The sequence below is a fragment of the Vulpes lagopus genome, chromosome 12 (genome assembly GCF_018345385.1).
Source record: "Vulpes lagopus strain Blue_001 chromosome 12, ASM1834538v1, whole genome shotgun sequence".
Classification (NCBI taxonomy): Eukaryota; Metazoa; Chordata; class Mammalia; order Carnivora; family Canidae; genus Vulpes; species Vulpes lagopus.
Window position 1 is genome coordinate 25001014 of NC_054835.1, and position 15442 is coordinate 25016455.

The following is a 15442-nucleotide window of genomic DNA, read 5'->3' on the forward strand; positions in this document are numbered from 1 at the left end:
CAACGGTCCTAACCCTCCCAACTCCCATTGAAACAAATCTATCACTATGCATATCAAAGATTAAAGCAATAGCTAATATTTATTAAGCACTTACTGTGTAATAGGTACTTTTAAAGCACTTTTAATATATTAATATGCAGAGCAGCCCTATGAGATAACTACTTCCTGGTCTTCATTTTATAGATGACTATCCTGAGAAGGTGAAGCATGGTTTGGACTTCAAGCTGTCCAGTCTTAGGCCAGAGGGTGTGCTCCTAAACTGGGTTCCACTCCATTCTCCCCTTTGTCTCTTCTTGGGTTGTTGGGTTGCTCAGAGTAGAGCTCACTTTGCTCTCTGACCACACAGGATGTTCCATCAAAGCTCTGGAAACTGCCTTCCTTAAGTCTGCATTCCTAATATAACCATCCTTTCACAGAAAAAAACACCTCTGCCTAAGGAACTCCTCCACTGCAAGCAATGGTATAAGCAGTAAATGTGGCTGGTTTATTCATTCACCAAGTACCATGTTTGGCCCACAAAGAAAGATTAAAATAAAATAAAACCAGGGATGCCTGGGGGGCTCAGTGGTTGAGCATCTGCCTTCAGCTCAGGGCATAACCTGGGGGTCCAGGAATTCAGTTCCACGCCGCTCCCTGCAGGGAGCCTGCTTCTCCCTTTGCCTTTGTCTCTCATGAATAAATAAAAATCTTAAAAAAAATAAAGCCAGCCCTTCTTTTACGGATCTCAAGAGAAAACCTGACTGCAAAGGCAGTGAAGAGAGCTTTAGGGCTGTGGGGGACCCTTAGTTATTTTTTCTGGATTCCAGGATGAAAGTGAACAAAGGTCAGAGAGACTCATTTTACCTCTGCCCCACCCATCCTTATACAACTGAGGGGGTATATCAAAGAAATGCCACCATCTATAAAAATTAAATCTAAAAAAAAAAAAAAGTAAATCTAAGCTTCTGCTGTTGTCCCCCCTGAAGTCTGATTAAGTGGTAGAAAGCCCCTAAAACTCACTCCATCCTCACTCCAAAGAGGTATTGACTGTCCCACTATTTTACTGCTGCCCACCAAGTATTATCAACATGCAAACACAAAGCTCTAAGCACACGTTTACTCAACTGACTCAACCTTTTAAATAGCAGCCAAATGCTACTCCAGGGGGAATCGCTCTCCTTCAGTGCTCTCAGACAGCTTATGGAAGCAGTAAACTGTAATGCCATAGTGACTTGACTTTACTGTTGGAAACCAGACAAGGAGCATGCACTTACAGACTGCAATGTGGTTAGCCTTGGGTGCAGCCCTCCAGTCCCAGGTTTATGTGCTTGCTAGAGTACTTACTTCTCAGGCCACCCTTGGTAGAAATTCTGGTTTCATTCTTCTAGTTCGATATGAATCTCTGAATTTAAGGTGCTTTCTGTTAGGTATCAGGGAATTTTTAATAACAGCAATTAACAATGTCATGAGAAAGATGCTAGCTAGCCAGTATTTAAAGGTACTGAAGCAAATTTCTTTCAAGACTGGAAACTGCTTTTCTTGGTTGTTGACTCTGGTCAAGGGAAGAATTTTGCCCTCAACGATCTGTATCTCTATCCTAACATCAACAATGGCTAAGTACCAAGTTCACAAGTGGCAAATATTAAAATACTGCCACACATTAAGTAGAAACATGTACACCAACTTTTACTATGCGTATTAATAAATATTCTTTATTTTAAATTTTGCACATTGCGCTTTAACATTACATCCAAACATTTTGCAAGTGGATGTCTACTTTGTAAAACCATATATTCAGCTCATTGTCATTTCTGTACAGAAGTATAAGTACAACATTACTTTTTGCCACTAGGTTGCTTTAGTAAGTCTCACAGGAAGAGAAACATTTAATGAAGAGAGATGGCTTAAATCATATGGCAGGCCTGCGCAGCCACGCAACTAAAGACACAAGCCTGAAGAAAGAACAAACTAATGAGGTTACCTCCACCGTCTCCCAAAACAAGAAAGAATCACATTGATTTAAGATAAAATTTTGCCATAAGTCACTAAATTAAGTTTTTTGAAAGAGAAGGCGCAGTAGTCATCTTGAGTGTTTCATTGAAAGACAGAGCTATTTTATTTATTTAATTTGCTCCAGCCGTTGTCAACCAGCCACTACAAATGGGCCTCTTGTGATCATTTAAGCGGCAGTATTTATTAAATTTCTCCTTCAGATGCTGTCGGTATTGTTCTCTATTGCTGTAGAAAGACTGGTTATTAGCCATAAATGACTGTATTTCGTCTTGTGAGATAAAGATTTCCTCATCTGAAGTACATTCAGACTCATCCTGCAAATAAAAGCAGTAGTTAAGATTATGAGTTAAACTAAGAATGCAAAATACTATGCTGATGGAGGACAACTAAAAATTAAGGCAGGTTAGCCTTTTGATTTCAATTGAGTCACAAAAGGTCTTTGATTGGACTGTTTACAGAACAAGCATCATGTCATTCTGTCTCAGAAAGTACTAAGTAAGGATATAATCCAACTCCACTCAGTTTGAAATTCTGAATCTATAATTTGTCCTAGAAGACCTGTAAGCCTGACAGAGTACCAACATGCCTTAGCCTTAAAAAAATGACTAGAGGGCAGCCCCAGTGGCGCAGCGGTTTAGCGCTGCCTGCCTGCAGCCCGGGGTGTGATCCTGGAGACCCGGGATCGAGTCCCACATCAGGCTCCCTGCATGGAGCCTGCTTCTCTCTCTGCCTTGTCTCTGCCTCTCTCTCTCTCTCTGTGTCTCTATGAGTGAATAAATAAAATCTTAAAAAAAAAAAAAAATGACTAGAGATGGTTATAGCTCGCTACCAAACTCTAAATAACCAGACTGATCTGGTTTTTAACTGGCTGGTCCTATGCTGAAACTTTTAGCTCTAACAAATTAAGTAAAATATAACCTTTTTAAAACTTAGGAAACTTAACCACCATGTAAAAAAAAAAAAAATTCTAAAGGATTTGGTTCCATTAACAGCCTAACTACTATACAAAAGATATATCACCCATCTCTTTTCTTCCCCCTCCTCTAAGCTCCACACAAACTATGTACTACTGGGTTGCTTGCAATCAGGCATAATTCACCTAAAGTATCAAGACTTGGGAATCAATATAAAAGATTTTCCAGGTTCAGTTATGCTCTGATCCTACATGAACCTAAAGGACAGAACCTAGAAAAGTGGGCTCTAGTTCAGATTCTACATATTTTCCTGGTCTGGAAGGCTAGCCACCATGAATTGCCACTCAGAAAGGCAGTTTGCGGGATCCCTGGGTGGCGCAGCGGTTTGGTGCCTGCCTTTGGCCCAGGGCGCGATCCTGGAGACCCGGGATCGAGTCCCACGTCGGGCTCCCGATGCATGGAGCCTGCTTCTCCCTCTGCCTGTGTCTCTGCCTCTCTCTCTATCTCTCTGTGACTATCATAAATAAATAAAAATTAAAAAAAAAAAAAAAAAAAAAGAAAGGCAGTTTGCTTAGAAATAACCCTCTTCAAAGAGGCAGACTCCTGGACATAATGCTAACTCTATCCCCTTCTCCCAACTATTCTCTCCTACCTCTGAGACAAAGGAAGACAAGGAAATGTGCTCTAGAGCAATTGCATAACCCATGACTGGAAGAGCAGAAATGAAATCACCAAAAATAATGAGACTGCCCTTAATGTCCCCCAGTCCCAAGTTTAAATTCTCAAATATTGTCCCCTTCCACATCAACCCCATGAGCAATCAGTTATTCACAATAAGATATCCTTACTTACAAGGAGTTCAACTAAGCTCTTGGCACCTTTACCGGAATCAGGACCAAATGACGGTTCTGTAGGTTCTGCAAACTGTGGTACATTTTTCCTATGCTCAAACCAAGGCAGTGGCTGCCCACCCTTTTCAGAACTGCAACAGCTTTCAGGATGTGCATCTTTGGTCTTGTCACGGTGAAACACTGTGTGCACGGTATTTCCTGAGGTCTCTCGATTACCTGGATCTGTAATACAGCTTCCAAGCTTTTGGATCTGAAACCACAGCAAAGGATATCCCAGATAAAAAGGCAGGAAATAATAGCAATTACTCTTTAAAGAAAAAAAAAGGCCCTAATGACGTGTTAACTTTTTAGAAGGAATGCTGAATAACAGCAGCAGCTGGCAGTTAGTAGGCACTTACTACATAACAGATGCTATGTTAACTCATCAATATCACCTCATTTCATCTTCACAGAACTTAATCTGATAGGGACCATTATCTCCTTAAAAATGGAACTGGGATGCCTGGGTGGTTCAGTGGTTGAGTGTCTGCCTTTGGCTCAGACTGTGATCCTGGGGTCTGGGGATCGAGTCCCACACATCAGGCTCACCACAGGGAGCCTGCTTCTCCCTCTGCCTAGTCTCTGCCTCCCTGTCTCTCTCAAGAATAAATAAAATCTTTAAAAACAAACAAAAACAAAAAACCAAATGGGACAACTAACATCAAGCAAACTGCTCAAGATTACATAGCTAATTCATTTAAAACTATTATGAAGGGACGCCTGGGTGGCTCAGTGATTGAGCGTCTGCCTTTGGCTCAGGTCATGATCCTGGAGTCCTGGGACTGAGTCCCACATTAGGCTCCCTGCAGGGAGCCTGCTTCTCCCTCTGCCTATGTCTCTGCCTCTCTCTCTCTCTATCCCTGATGAATAAACAAAACTTAAAAAAAAAAAAAAAAAACTATTTTGAAAAATGGGGTGTGGGATCCCTGGGTGGCTCAGGGGTTCAGTGTCTGCTTTCAGCCCAGGGCGTGATCCTGGAAACCCGGGATCAAATCCCACATCAGGGTCCCTGCATGGAGCCTGCTTCTCCCTCTGCTGTGTCTCTGCCTTTCTCTCTCTCTCATGAATAAATAAAATCTTAAAAGAAAAAAAAAAAAAAAGAAAAAGAAAAATGGGGTGCCTGGATGATTCAGTCAGCTAAACATCTGCCTTCAGCTCAGATCATGATCCTGGGGTTCTGAGATCAGGCCCCACAGAGCTCCCTGCTTTGTAGCGAGCCTGCTTCTCCCTCTGCCCTTCACTTGCGTTTTCGCTCTCAAATAAATATTAAAAAAATGTATTATGAAAAGAATGAACTGGATTTATGACTCACATGGACTGCTGGTCAAATGACTACATCAGACACACACACACATACAAGATGAGCAACCAATGGAACTGCATTCTAAAGGTACTCCTTCTCAAACAATAATAAATACTAAGAACTAAGCTGCAGACTTGCCACTCCTAAGGAAAATAGGCTGTTCTCCCCTCAGCAGCAAAGATTTTAAAATTATAACATTTACATGTTCATCACATTTCAACATCTTGGCTTTCTTTTTCTTCTTTTTATTTTTTCCTTTGGTGTTGTTCTCTTCAGAATTTGCCCAACATTCAACACAGCTATCTCCATCATCCTCTTTGTCTTCACAGTGATGAACACAGGAGTCGTCACCTGCAGAAATCAATAATCTCTTATTTATGTGCTTAAATCAGCCATGTAGTAGAAATAATTGGGAGGTTTAATCTGAACCTACCGTGTTCATCATGATTACAAATGCCTTCAGTGCAGGCAACATCTGAACCCTCCCGAGAACCTGTTTCACTCCCTTCCATGCTAGATGAATATCCACAATCACTACCATTACAGTGTGGTGATAAGCCTGAAAATAAAGCAGTTGAGAGATACAATTAACATACCAATACATATATTAGTACAAAGAATGAACTGGAGACTACAGAAAAATTTCAAAATTGATAGCCTACTGAAAATAAAAAATTAAGTAATGAAAACATAATTAGGGATTTACAGTTTTTGGTTTTCATCAAATAATAACAAATCAAACACCATAAAGAAAAAGGGACTAGTGTCTTAAGTTACAAGATCTCTAAAACCTCTTACATTTTTTTTATTTTTAAAATTTAAGTTTTTTTATTATTTATTTATTTTTAAAGATTTTATTTATTCACGAGACGAGAGAGAGAGAGAGAGAGAGAGGGGGGCACAGACACAGGCAGAGGGAGAAGCAGGATCCATGCATGGAGCCTGACATGGGACTCGATCCCACGTCTCCAGGATCACACCCTGGGTTGAAGGTGGTGCTAAACCACTGAGCCACCCGGGCTACCCTTAAAGTTGTTTTTAAAAAGTAATTTCTTCCCTCAATGTGGGGCTTAAACTCACGACCCTGAGATCAAGAGTTACATTCTCTATTGACTGAGCCAGCCAGGTACCTCCAAAAACCTCTTACATCTAAAAGAAAGAATATGAGGCATCTGGGTGGTGCTGTGGGTTAAGTGTGACTCTCAGTTTAGGCTCAGGTAATGATCTCAGGGTCCTGGGATTGAGCCCTAGGTCAGGCTCTGTGCTCAGCTCAGAGTCTGCTTGAGACTGTCTCTCCCTCTCCCTCCTCCTGCTCATGTGCACATTCTCTCCCTCAAATAAATAAATAAATACATCTTTAATAAATAAATAAGCTTGAGACAATTTTAAAAAGAAACTGTAGAGGGAATACTTGGGTGGCTCGGTCAGTTGAGCATCCAACTCTTGGTTTTGGCTCAGGCCACAATCTCAGAATCATGAGATGGAACCCCCACATCAAGGCCCCTATTGGGCTCTGCTCTCAGTGCATTATGTTTCAGATTCTTTCTTGCTTCCTTTCCCTCCCCCTCTGCCCCTACACTGCCCCTTCCCCCCATCCTGTTAGAGTACACTCTCTCCAAAATAAATAAATAGAATCTTTTTTTTTTTTTTAAAGATTTTATTTATTTATTCATAGAGACACACAGAGAGAGAGGCAGAGACACAGGCAGAGGGAGAAGCAGGCTCCATGCAGGGAGCCCGACGTGGGACTCGATTCCAGGTCTCCAGGATCACACCCCGGGCTGCAGGTGGCACTAAACCGCTGTACCACTGGGGCTGCCCAATAAATAGAATCTTAAAAAAAAGAAAAGGAAGCTGTAGAGGCGCTTGGGTGGCTCAGTCAGTTGAGCAGCTGACTCTTTTTTTTTTTTTAAGATTTTATTTATTGATTCATGACAGACAGAGAGAGAGAGAGGCAAAGACACAGGCAGAGAGAGAAGCAGGCTCCATGCAGGGAGCCCGATGTGGGACTCGATCCCAGGACTCCAGGATCACGCCCTGGGCCGAAGGCAGGTGCTAAACCCCTGAGCCACCCAGGGATCCCCTCCAAAATAAATCTTAAAAGAAAAAAAGAGAGACAGAGACAGAGAAAGAGAGAGAGAAAAAAGAAAAAGAAAGAAAGAAAGAAAGAAAGAAAGAAAGAAAGAAAGAAAGAAAGAAAGAAAGAAAGAAAGAAAGAAAGAAAAAACTAAACTGTATTTGGTTACCTTTCTTTATTTTAGGGGACCCCAAGAGATTGCCGCTGCTAGGACAGGTACAGGACGTATTTTCATTGGTAACGATGACTTCTACACAACCATTACCATCTTCAGTGCTGCCACAGGCTTTGCAGCTGTTTTCTATGAAGTCTGTTTCCTTTAAAGATCAATCAATAGTAAGAGATAGTAAAAAGTCTTACCCTCAAAATGGCTACATTTTAATTTCCTTAACAGCAACCAATTAGATAGGAACTAGAAGGTTAACAAATGAAAAAATTATTCTCATGAAAGAAAATCATTAACCCACTGATCAAGACTATGACGACTAAAAAAGCAAATTAACAGTTAATGGTATCAGGAAAGTCTAGGAGAGCAGTTTTCAAAGTACAGTCTGCTGACTCCCTAAGTCAAAACTATTTTCATCGGAATACTAAGATGTGATGCCTTTTTCACTGTATTGACACTTACACTGATGGTACAAAAGCAATGGTGGGGAAAGTTGCTGGTACTTAGCACAAATCAAACCAGCAGCAATCAAAGTGCACTAACAGTCACTATATTCTTTATTTGTCAAGTACTCTTAGGAAATCAGTAGGTAGAGGCCCCTCTTAAGAATGTCTTCCATGAAGCAGTAAAAATATTTTTATTAAGTATCACCTCATGGGTAGATGCCTTTTTAATAGTCTATGTGACAAACAGGAAGTATGCTTAAAGTACTTTTGCTGCATACCAAAATACTTTGGTTGTCTCAAGGAAGAGCACTTGAGCAACTACTTGAGTTATAAGATGAACTAGATGTGTTTTTATCCCGAAACATCAATTTTGCTTGACAGAATGATAGACAAACCATGGTTATTCAGACTGGGACCCTTAAAAAGCACTTTCTCAAAAACGAAGTCAGCCTATCACCTCCAAGAAAACAAAGGACAGTATTTAGTATCAGTGGTAAAGTTCAAACTTTCAAAACACAATCAAAATTTTGAAAATTTATTCATAAGCATAATGAGCTTGAAGCTTCCCAATACTTAAAGTCCTTTCTGATGAGATTAGTAGTGGTTTTAACATGATTACGTGATGTTATGTAATGAAATCATATCTGGCAAGATCTGCATAACTCAGTAAACCAGTATCTTTCAAATGACCAATGCATGATGTTACAAAATCATGCATGAGTAAAAGATCTATTCAAAGTGCAAGACTGACTAATAGATTTTAATTTAACTGAGTTATGAAAAGGTCACTGATAGGTGCCAGGTTCCACATCATAACTAATCTTTAAGATTTAAACTACCACTTGTTGAGTTGCAATGCCAAAGAATAGCCACAACTATCTGAAAAAGTTTATATTAAAATATTTCTCCCTTTTCTATTTGAGGCCAGACTTTCTTCATATGCTTCAACCAAACACCATAAGGAACTGGACTAAATGCAGAAGCAGATATGAGAATCCATCTAATTCCTTTTATTTATTTATTTTTCATCTAATTCCTTTTAAACCAAATATTAAAAAGAGCTGCAAAACTATGAAATAATACCAACTCTTCTCACTTCTTTTTTTTGGGGGGGAGGGGGAACATTTTCCTAAAACTGCTATTCATGTTAATATATAATAGGTTTTTTTATTTTCTTAGAATTAATAATTTTTAAATTTCTCCATCTTAATTTCTAATACAGCAAATTTTAAAAAGTATAATCCACATAAACAAAAAAGCACATTGGGCAATATAATTTTTAAGAACGCAAAGGAGTCCTGAGACCAAAAAGAACAGCTCTAGGTCATGCAAAGACTTAACTTTCCAAATTTGGAACTTTGATCTAATCAATGTACTAAGAACAGGTAAAGAGATAACCATTAAACAATATAAAATAAATACATGACATTAAAAATTTTGGCTTTTACCAATTTTAGTAGGAAAAAAGCCAATATACAAGCTGCAACTTCTCATATTCTGAAAAGCACAGCAAAAATGCCAAGATCTAGCAAAAAAGCAATACTACATGAGTCGAAATTAAGAAATACTACCTTCTCTTGGCTTACTTCCTTTTCATCTGCTGCTTGTAAGGGAGTAGGAATATCACATACACATTTATTTTTTCGTCTATTCTTCCGTTTTTGGCGTTTCTTTTCTTGCTTGAGTTCTCTTACTCGTTCTTCCTCTGAAAATTCTTCACAAAGTTGTTCTAATCGGCTAATACCCTGTACTTTTTCCACAGTCATCTATTATAAAAACAAAGTTAAGAGTGAAGACTGCTCAAAACTTCATTTATTTTCCAAGGAAATTCTCATTTGCTAATTCTGTCTATCTATCTATCTATTTGGGCTCCACACAGCATGGAGCCCAACATGGGGCTTCAACTCACCACCTTGACTGAGATTGAGAGTCGGGTGTTTAACCAACTGAGTCACCCAGGTGCCCTTCATTTACTAATTTTAAATGATACCACACACAGACAGGTAATTCATGTTGCAATTTTACAGGGCATCCCCACAAAGAATCTTAAATTTTAATACTTTAAATAAAGACATCTTAAATCTACAAGAAGTGAATATACTACTAATCCCTACAGGAAAGGCAAACTTATATATACTCCTATTCCAAACCAGCAATATTCTAGTTTCAAATTTCAAAATTTTAATGCAGCAGAGTAAATACTCATTTTTTTCACACAATGAGAAGACTATTTAACCTGATTAGATGATCTAGTTTCTGAAGTCACAAACATACAAAGAGAAAAGGAAACAGAAATGTGTTCAGCAAGAACTAGTACAAATCTCCTCAGACTCCCCAGGACAATGTTTAAAGCTCATGGATAGGCTTTCATACTATTCTTAAAAGATCTGTGACCCAGTTAAAGGGTTACAACCATTCTCTAGAATGTAACAAAATGTTCACTAGCCAATATTCTATGTGCTAAGAGTGGAACCCGCCCCCCCAAAGAAAGTTACCAAATCACCAGCATTAAACTCAATACCAGCAATATAAAAAGGCTACACATCTGCAGGCAAGCTGAGCCTCATTAGAAGTTTCTACTTTTGTTCCTTATTTTGGGGGCTGCTTTTAAATTTTCATTAGATATATTTAATAGCAACATCTTGCTAAATAATCACCAACTTCAGTTTTCTACTCTGAGAAGGTTTAAAAACCAAAGCTAGCAGAATAACAGGATTAAAAAAACAGAAAAATCTACAAACTTCTAAATTCTAATTCCCCTCCCTGAATCCCCCTAAATCCATGACACCCATCAGTGGATCACAGGCCTGTGAGGCAAAATCAGACTGGTGGCTTATAGCAATATTCAGTCTAATAATGTGACTAAGCAATCTTAGACACTGAAGCAGCCCACTATTTTTACCTCAAAACTTTTTTTTTTTTTTTTTTAAAGATTTTATGTATTTATTCATGAGAGACACAGAGAGAGAGAGAGAGAGGAAGGCAGAGGCACAGGCAGAGGGAGAAGCAGGCTCCACACAGGGAGCCCAACGTGGGACTCGATCCTGGGACTCCGGGATCATGCCCCAGGCCAAAGGCAGGCACTAAACCGCTGGGCCACCTGGGCTGCCCATTACCTCAAAACTCTTGCGTAAAGCATCAACACCAAGATAGAAAAGCATCTGCCATGTTTGCTCTTCTGCTCGTAGTTTTTGCCAGATTCGATGCAGTCTTTCATAAAGATGAATTCCCAAACAGGTCAGAACTTCCTCTTGAGCTATATCTATTGTCTTTGCATGCCTTTCTCTTCGCCTGTAAAGGAGAATAAATCACATAATTCCTAATACCCTTTATCAAAACAGTAAAAGACAGATTAAGACATCTGCAAGTTCAGGTTTTAAACACAATCTGCGTCTCTAATAACAAGCCAGTTATATATTCAAATTCAATATACATATAAACATACAAGCACACATGTACATAACCAATGAGAAATACACATGCAGGCAAAACTCAGTCCTAATATTGCTAAAAATTAGATAATTCAGGAACTGGCCCTAAAGAGATGGTTTTGTGGGGCACAGAGAAGTCATATATGTGTCCAGCTCAAGGTAAACAAGGTAATAAGTAAGACAGCTCCTTTCACCTTCCAATTGTAACAAACGCCTACTTGGTTTTTGTTTCTTTTTGGAATGGAGAAAAGTAATGCCAATGTGATTCAATCATGGACCAAAGCCTTCCAGGCTAGTTTTCAATAGAAGTATTCATAAAGTTTCAGTGATAATTCTTCATGTTCTAAATGCCTAGCATAAAGTAGGCAAATGAGAGCTGATACACAAAACAAAAAGGAAAATGGGTTCAATTTATTCTAGAACTTTCTCTGATTTTATGTGCACAATAAAGCCAAAGTTAAAATTTTAGGTTCTTATACAATCCAATAATAATATACACACAGTTCATGAATTACTATCAGTATTTAACCCCTTGCTTCAAAGACCTTTCTTCCTATGCAAAAACCATCATTATGAACAAAATTTAAACATGGAAATGCATGGGTGGAGGGGGAAAATCCTTTCTAATCATTTTCAAATGAAAATGATAATCTATAATAATGAAGCCAAAAAAAGCCTGTCTACTTCGAGCAACAAGGAGCAGAGGGCTGAAATGAATACCACAGAAAAATTTTTCTCTCTTTTTACTCAATTAAGTAATGCGTACTTTAAAGAAAGCAAAATCTTTACAGGCACACTTTAATTTATACATATATCACATGTACTGAGGCAAAAGATGATGGAAATAAACTTTCAGTAATAAAATGAAGCAAAGCGCTAGATAGCCCATTCTAGCAAATTACATACTCATACCCTCCTGCGAACTCTGGCTCAGCACGACCCAAGAGATGTGCAATGAAGTCTGTTTCACAGCAAACATGTATGTGCCGTTCGTGTGGACAGCACCGCAAACCTTCATAAAGTGCAGCACAGTAGCCCTTCTCTTTGCTGCAATCAAGTTCACCAATAAGGATATTGTATGCTCGGAGGACTTTATTTTTGCAATCAGTGCAAAACCTGTTGAAAAGAAAAGCTTCAAAATTAAGAACTAGCTGCGTAATTATTTCATGAAACATGTTACACCGTACTAATGACATTCCCTTCCTATATGGTGTTAAAAAAAAAATCCTCCAAAAACACGTTTAAAACATACACATGTAAGAGAAATACAAATTTGCGGATTAGAAGAATAGAGCTGGATCTCCATTTGCAAATGATTCTTTTTTTTTTTTTTTTTCAAATGAATCTTAAATGAGACACATGGACCCAAAAGAATGAGATGGATATATACCTGTTTGTTCACAAAATACACGTATAAAAAAAAAGTTGCCAAGGACAAGCATATCTCCATTTCAAGAGCTACTTACTTGTACAAGTCCAAAATAAAACAAAAGGCTACAAACCAGTGACTCAAAGAATCCCTTCTTTCAGCCTCTGAAAATAGTTGCTATCTTCGGTCAGTAAACCTGAGTCCATACTTTGCTACAACATTTTAACATCTCATTAGCTAAACACTGGGAAGAGGGTGGGGGCAAGAAGAACAGGAAAGTGGCACATGGTAGATTTAGTAATTTCCAAAATGTCAAATTTCTTCTTCTTACAAAAAAAAAGCATGTTTTCAAACACAATCATAATATTGACAACACATACACAGAACTGTTGTCTAAACTTCAGTGGCAATAGTGTAGAAGAGGGAAAAAAAGCACAAAACAGAGTGTGAATGTAGAGGATGATGACATTTTCTTTAAGACACCAAACATTCAATTTTTAATTCAAAGATTAAAAATTGGGCAGTGAAAGAAAAAAAAATAGAGCCTCATTTCTTTAGCTTTGATATCCTGAAATAAGGAAGAACTGGTCTGATAAAAAAGCCAGGCTCATAATATTAATAACTGCCTCTCTGAGATTAGCTGTGGTGGAATCAGAAAATTTTGATCTCTTTAATTTAATCTCCCTAGGTGACGTATTCTATTTCAATGGCTTCAGCCAACACGTATACCTCTCACCTCTACAGGTCTTGTTAAGTGTCTGCCCTTGCCTGGGGGACAAACCCACACTGAAAAATGGGGGACACCACAGATGTACAATAGACAACACGTTAAACTTTCTCTCCAAAACCAAGGGCAACACAAGTGTTCCCTTCTAAACTTAAGAACATCATTCATATAGTCACCCAGGAAGAAAACCTCAGTTAACTCCCAACTTTTTCTCTGGTCTTCTTTTAGGGGTGGAGCCAACTGGTATCAATGATTTCTTACATCTCCCTAGGCTTCTTTCCAATTTCCCCTAACCTGTTTTCAACTGCCTAAACAATTTTTTTTAATGCTTTTTTACTTCTCTGTTTGCATTCTTTCTAGCTTCAATGCATCTCTCGTAAGAAAATAATTTTTAAAAAAGACTTTATTCATTTATTTGAGAGAGAGAGAGAGAGACAGTAAGAGACAGCATGAGCAGGGAAGAGAGGGAGAAGCAGGCTCCCTGCTGAGCAGGTGGGCTCGATCCCAGGACCTTGAGATCATGACCTGAGCCAAAGGCAGATGCCCAACCAACTGACCCACCCAGGCACTCAGTAACAAAATAATTTTTGAAAATAAATCTGATTATCTCACTCAGCTTAAAGACCTCTCCACTATAAAGTTTCAACTTTTTATTAAGCCCTTCACGGACTTTCTCTCTTATCCCACCTCTTTCCAGCCACACGTCCCAAGACTCACCTCTCCCTCATCTTCTCCCCACTCTACCCCGTCCTGTACACACACCACACAGACAATGGACTATTGTGAACATAGCAGATGTGTCCCTACTTCAAAGTCTTGTTTCTTCTGCTTTCTCTCCATCCCTCTCCACATCTTTCTCCATTTGCCTAAATTGTGTCCATTCTTAAAGACATGCCCTTCTGCAATTGCCATACTAGAATTCAGACTTCCTCTGCGTTCCAATATTTGCATTTACACTTCTTACTGTACTTACCCTTACACTGCCACACATCAGTTTGCTGTACAAATCTTTCTAAGTATGTTTCTTGAAATGAATACTTGTTAAAATAGAGGCGCTGAGTCTCTATGGCCATTTAGTAAGTAAGTATAGGCAATAATGTTGACTAGTAAAAATAAAATCACTGTATCACTAATGCTTCGAAAAACAAAGAAATGTACAAAAATTAACACAAAATGGACTAAAGACCTAAACATTAAGACCTGAAAGTACAGGCAGCCCGGGTGGCTCAGCGGTTTAGTGCCGCCTTCAGCCCAGGGCATGATCCTGGAGACCCGGGATTGAGTCCCATGTCAGGCTCCCTGCATGGAGCCTGCTTCTCCCTCTGCCTGTGTTTCTGCCTCTCTCTCTCTCTCTCTCTGTCTCTCATGAATAAATAAATAGAAGCTTTAAAAAAAATTAAATTAAAAATAAAAAATTTTAAAAAAAGACCTGAGTACAAAACTCCTAGAAGAAAACACAGGAAGAAAAATTTCATGACACAAAATAGGTGATTTTTTGGATAGGACATCAAAAGCACAGAAAACAAAAGCAAGTAACAAATGAGACTGTATCAAACTTAAAAACTTCTGTGTAGCAAAGGAAAGAAGAGAGTGAAAGACAACCACAGAGAAAATATTTGCAAAACACATACTAGATAAGGGATTAATATCCAGAATATATGAAGAACTCCTACAACATAAGAGTAACACAAAAATTGAAAATTGGGCAAAAGACATGAATAGACATTTCTCTAAAGAAGACAGGCTAACAAATGGCTAACAAGCATATGAAAAGTTGCTCCACATCATCATCTAGGAAATGCAAATTACACATGGTACTATCTTATACTCGTTAGTATAGCCATTATCAAAAAAATAGAAAACAGCATGTGTTGGCAAAGATGTAGAGAAACTGGAACCCTTGACACTACTGTTGCTGAAACTATAAAACAGTGCTATCAATAATGGCAAACAGTATGGCATTTCCTTAAAAAATTAAAAACAGAACTACCGTATGATCCAGAAATCCCATTTTTGAATATATATCCAAAGGAACTGAAAACAGGATCTCAAAGATATCTGCACATTCATGTTCATCATGGCATTATTAGAAACAACTACGACATAGGGGCAACAACCTAAATGTCC

At 38.7% G+C, this 15442-nt stretch overlaps 1 protein-coding gene across 4 annotated transcripts in view; it reads right to left on the reverse strand.

Annotated features, from left to right (window-relative positions):
• Positions 1-1669: 1669 nt before the first annotated feature.
• The window catches only part of GGNBP2 (gametogenetin binding protein 2), a 32992-nt gene continuing 19219 nt past the window's right edge, over positions 1670-15442 (reverse strand). For 2 of the 4 annotated variants that reach the window (XM_041724974.1, XM_041724975.1), the window contains exons 7-14: positions 12126-12335; positions 10905-11079; positions 9360-9554; positions 7346-7493; positions 5533-5658; positions 5302-5450; positions 3759-4007; positions 1670-2306 (exon numbers count right to left, since the gene is read on the reverse strand). In XM_041724974.1, coding sequence (XP_041580908.1) covers positions 2103-2306; positions 3759-4007; positions 5302-5450; positions 5533-5658; positions 7346-7493; positions 9360-9554; positions 10905-11079; positions 12126-12335 — 1456 coding nt within the window. In that variant the 3' untranslated portion in view covers positions 1670-2102. The remainder of the gene's footprint in view (positions 2307-3758; positions 4008-5301; positions 5451-5532; positions 5659-7345; positions 7494-9359; positions 9555-10904; positions 11080-12125; positions 12336-15442) is intronic. The other 2 variants (XM_041724977.1, XM_041724976.1) reach the window with 2 other exon arrangements.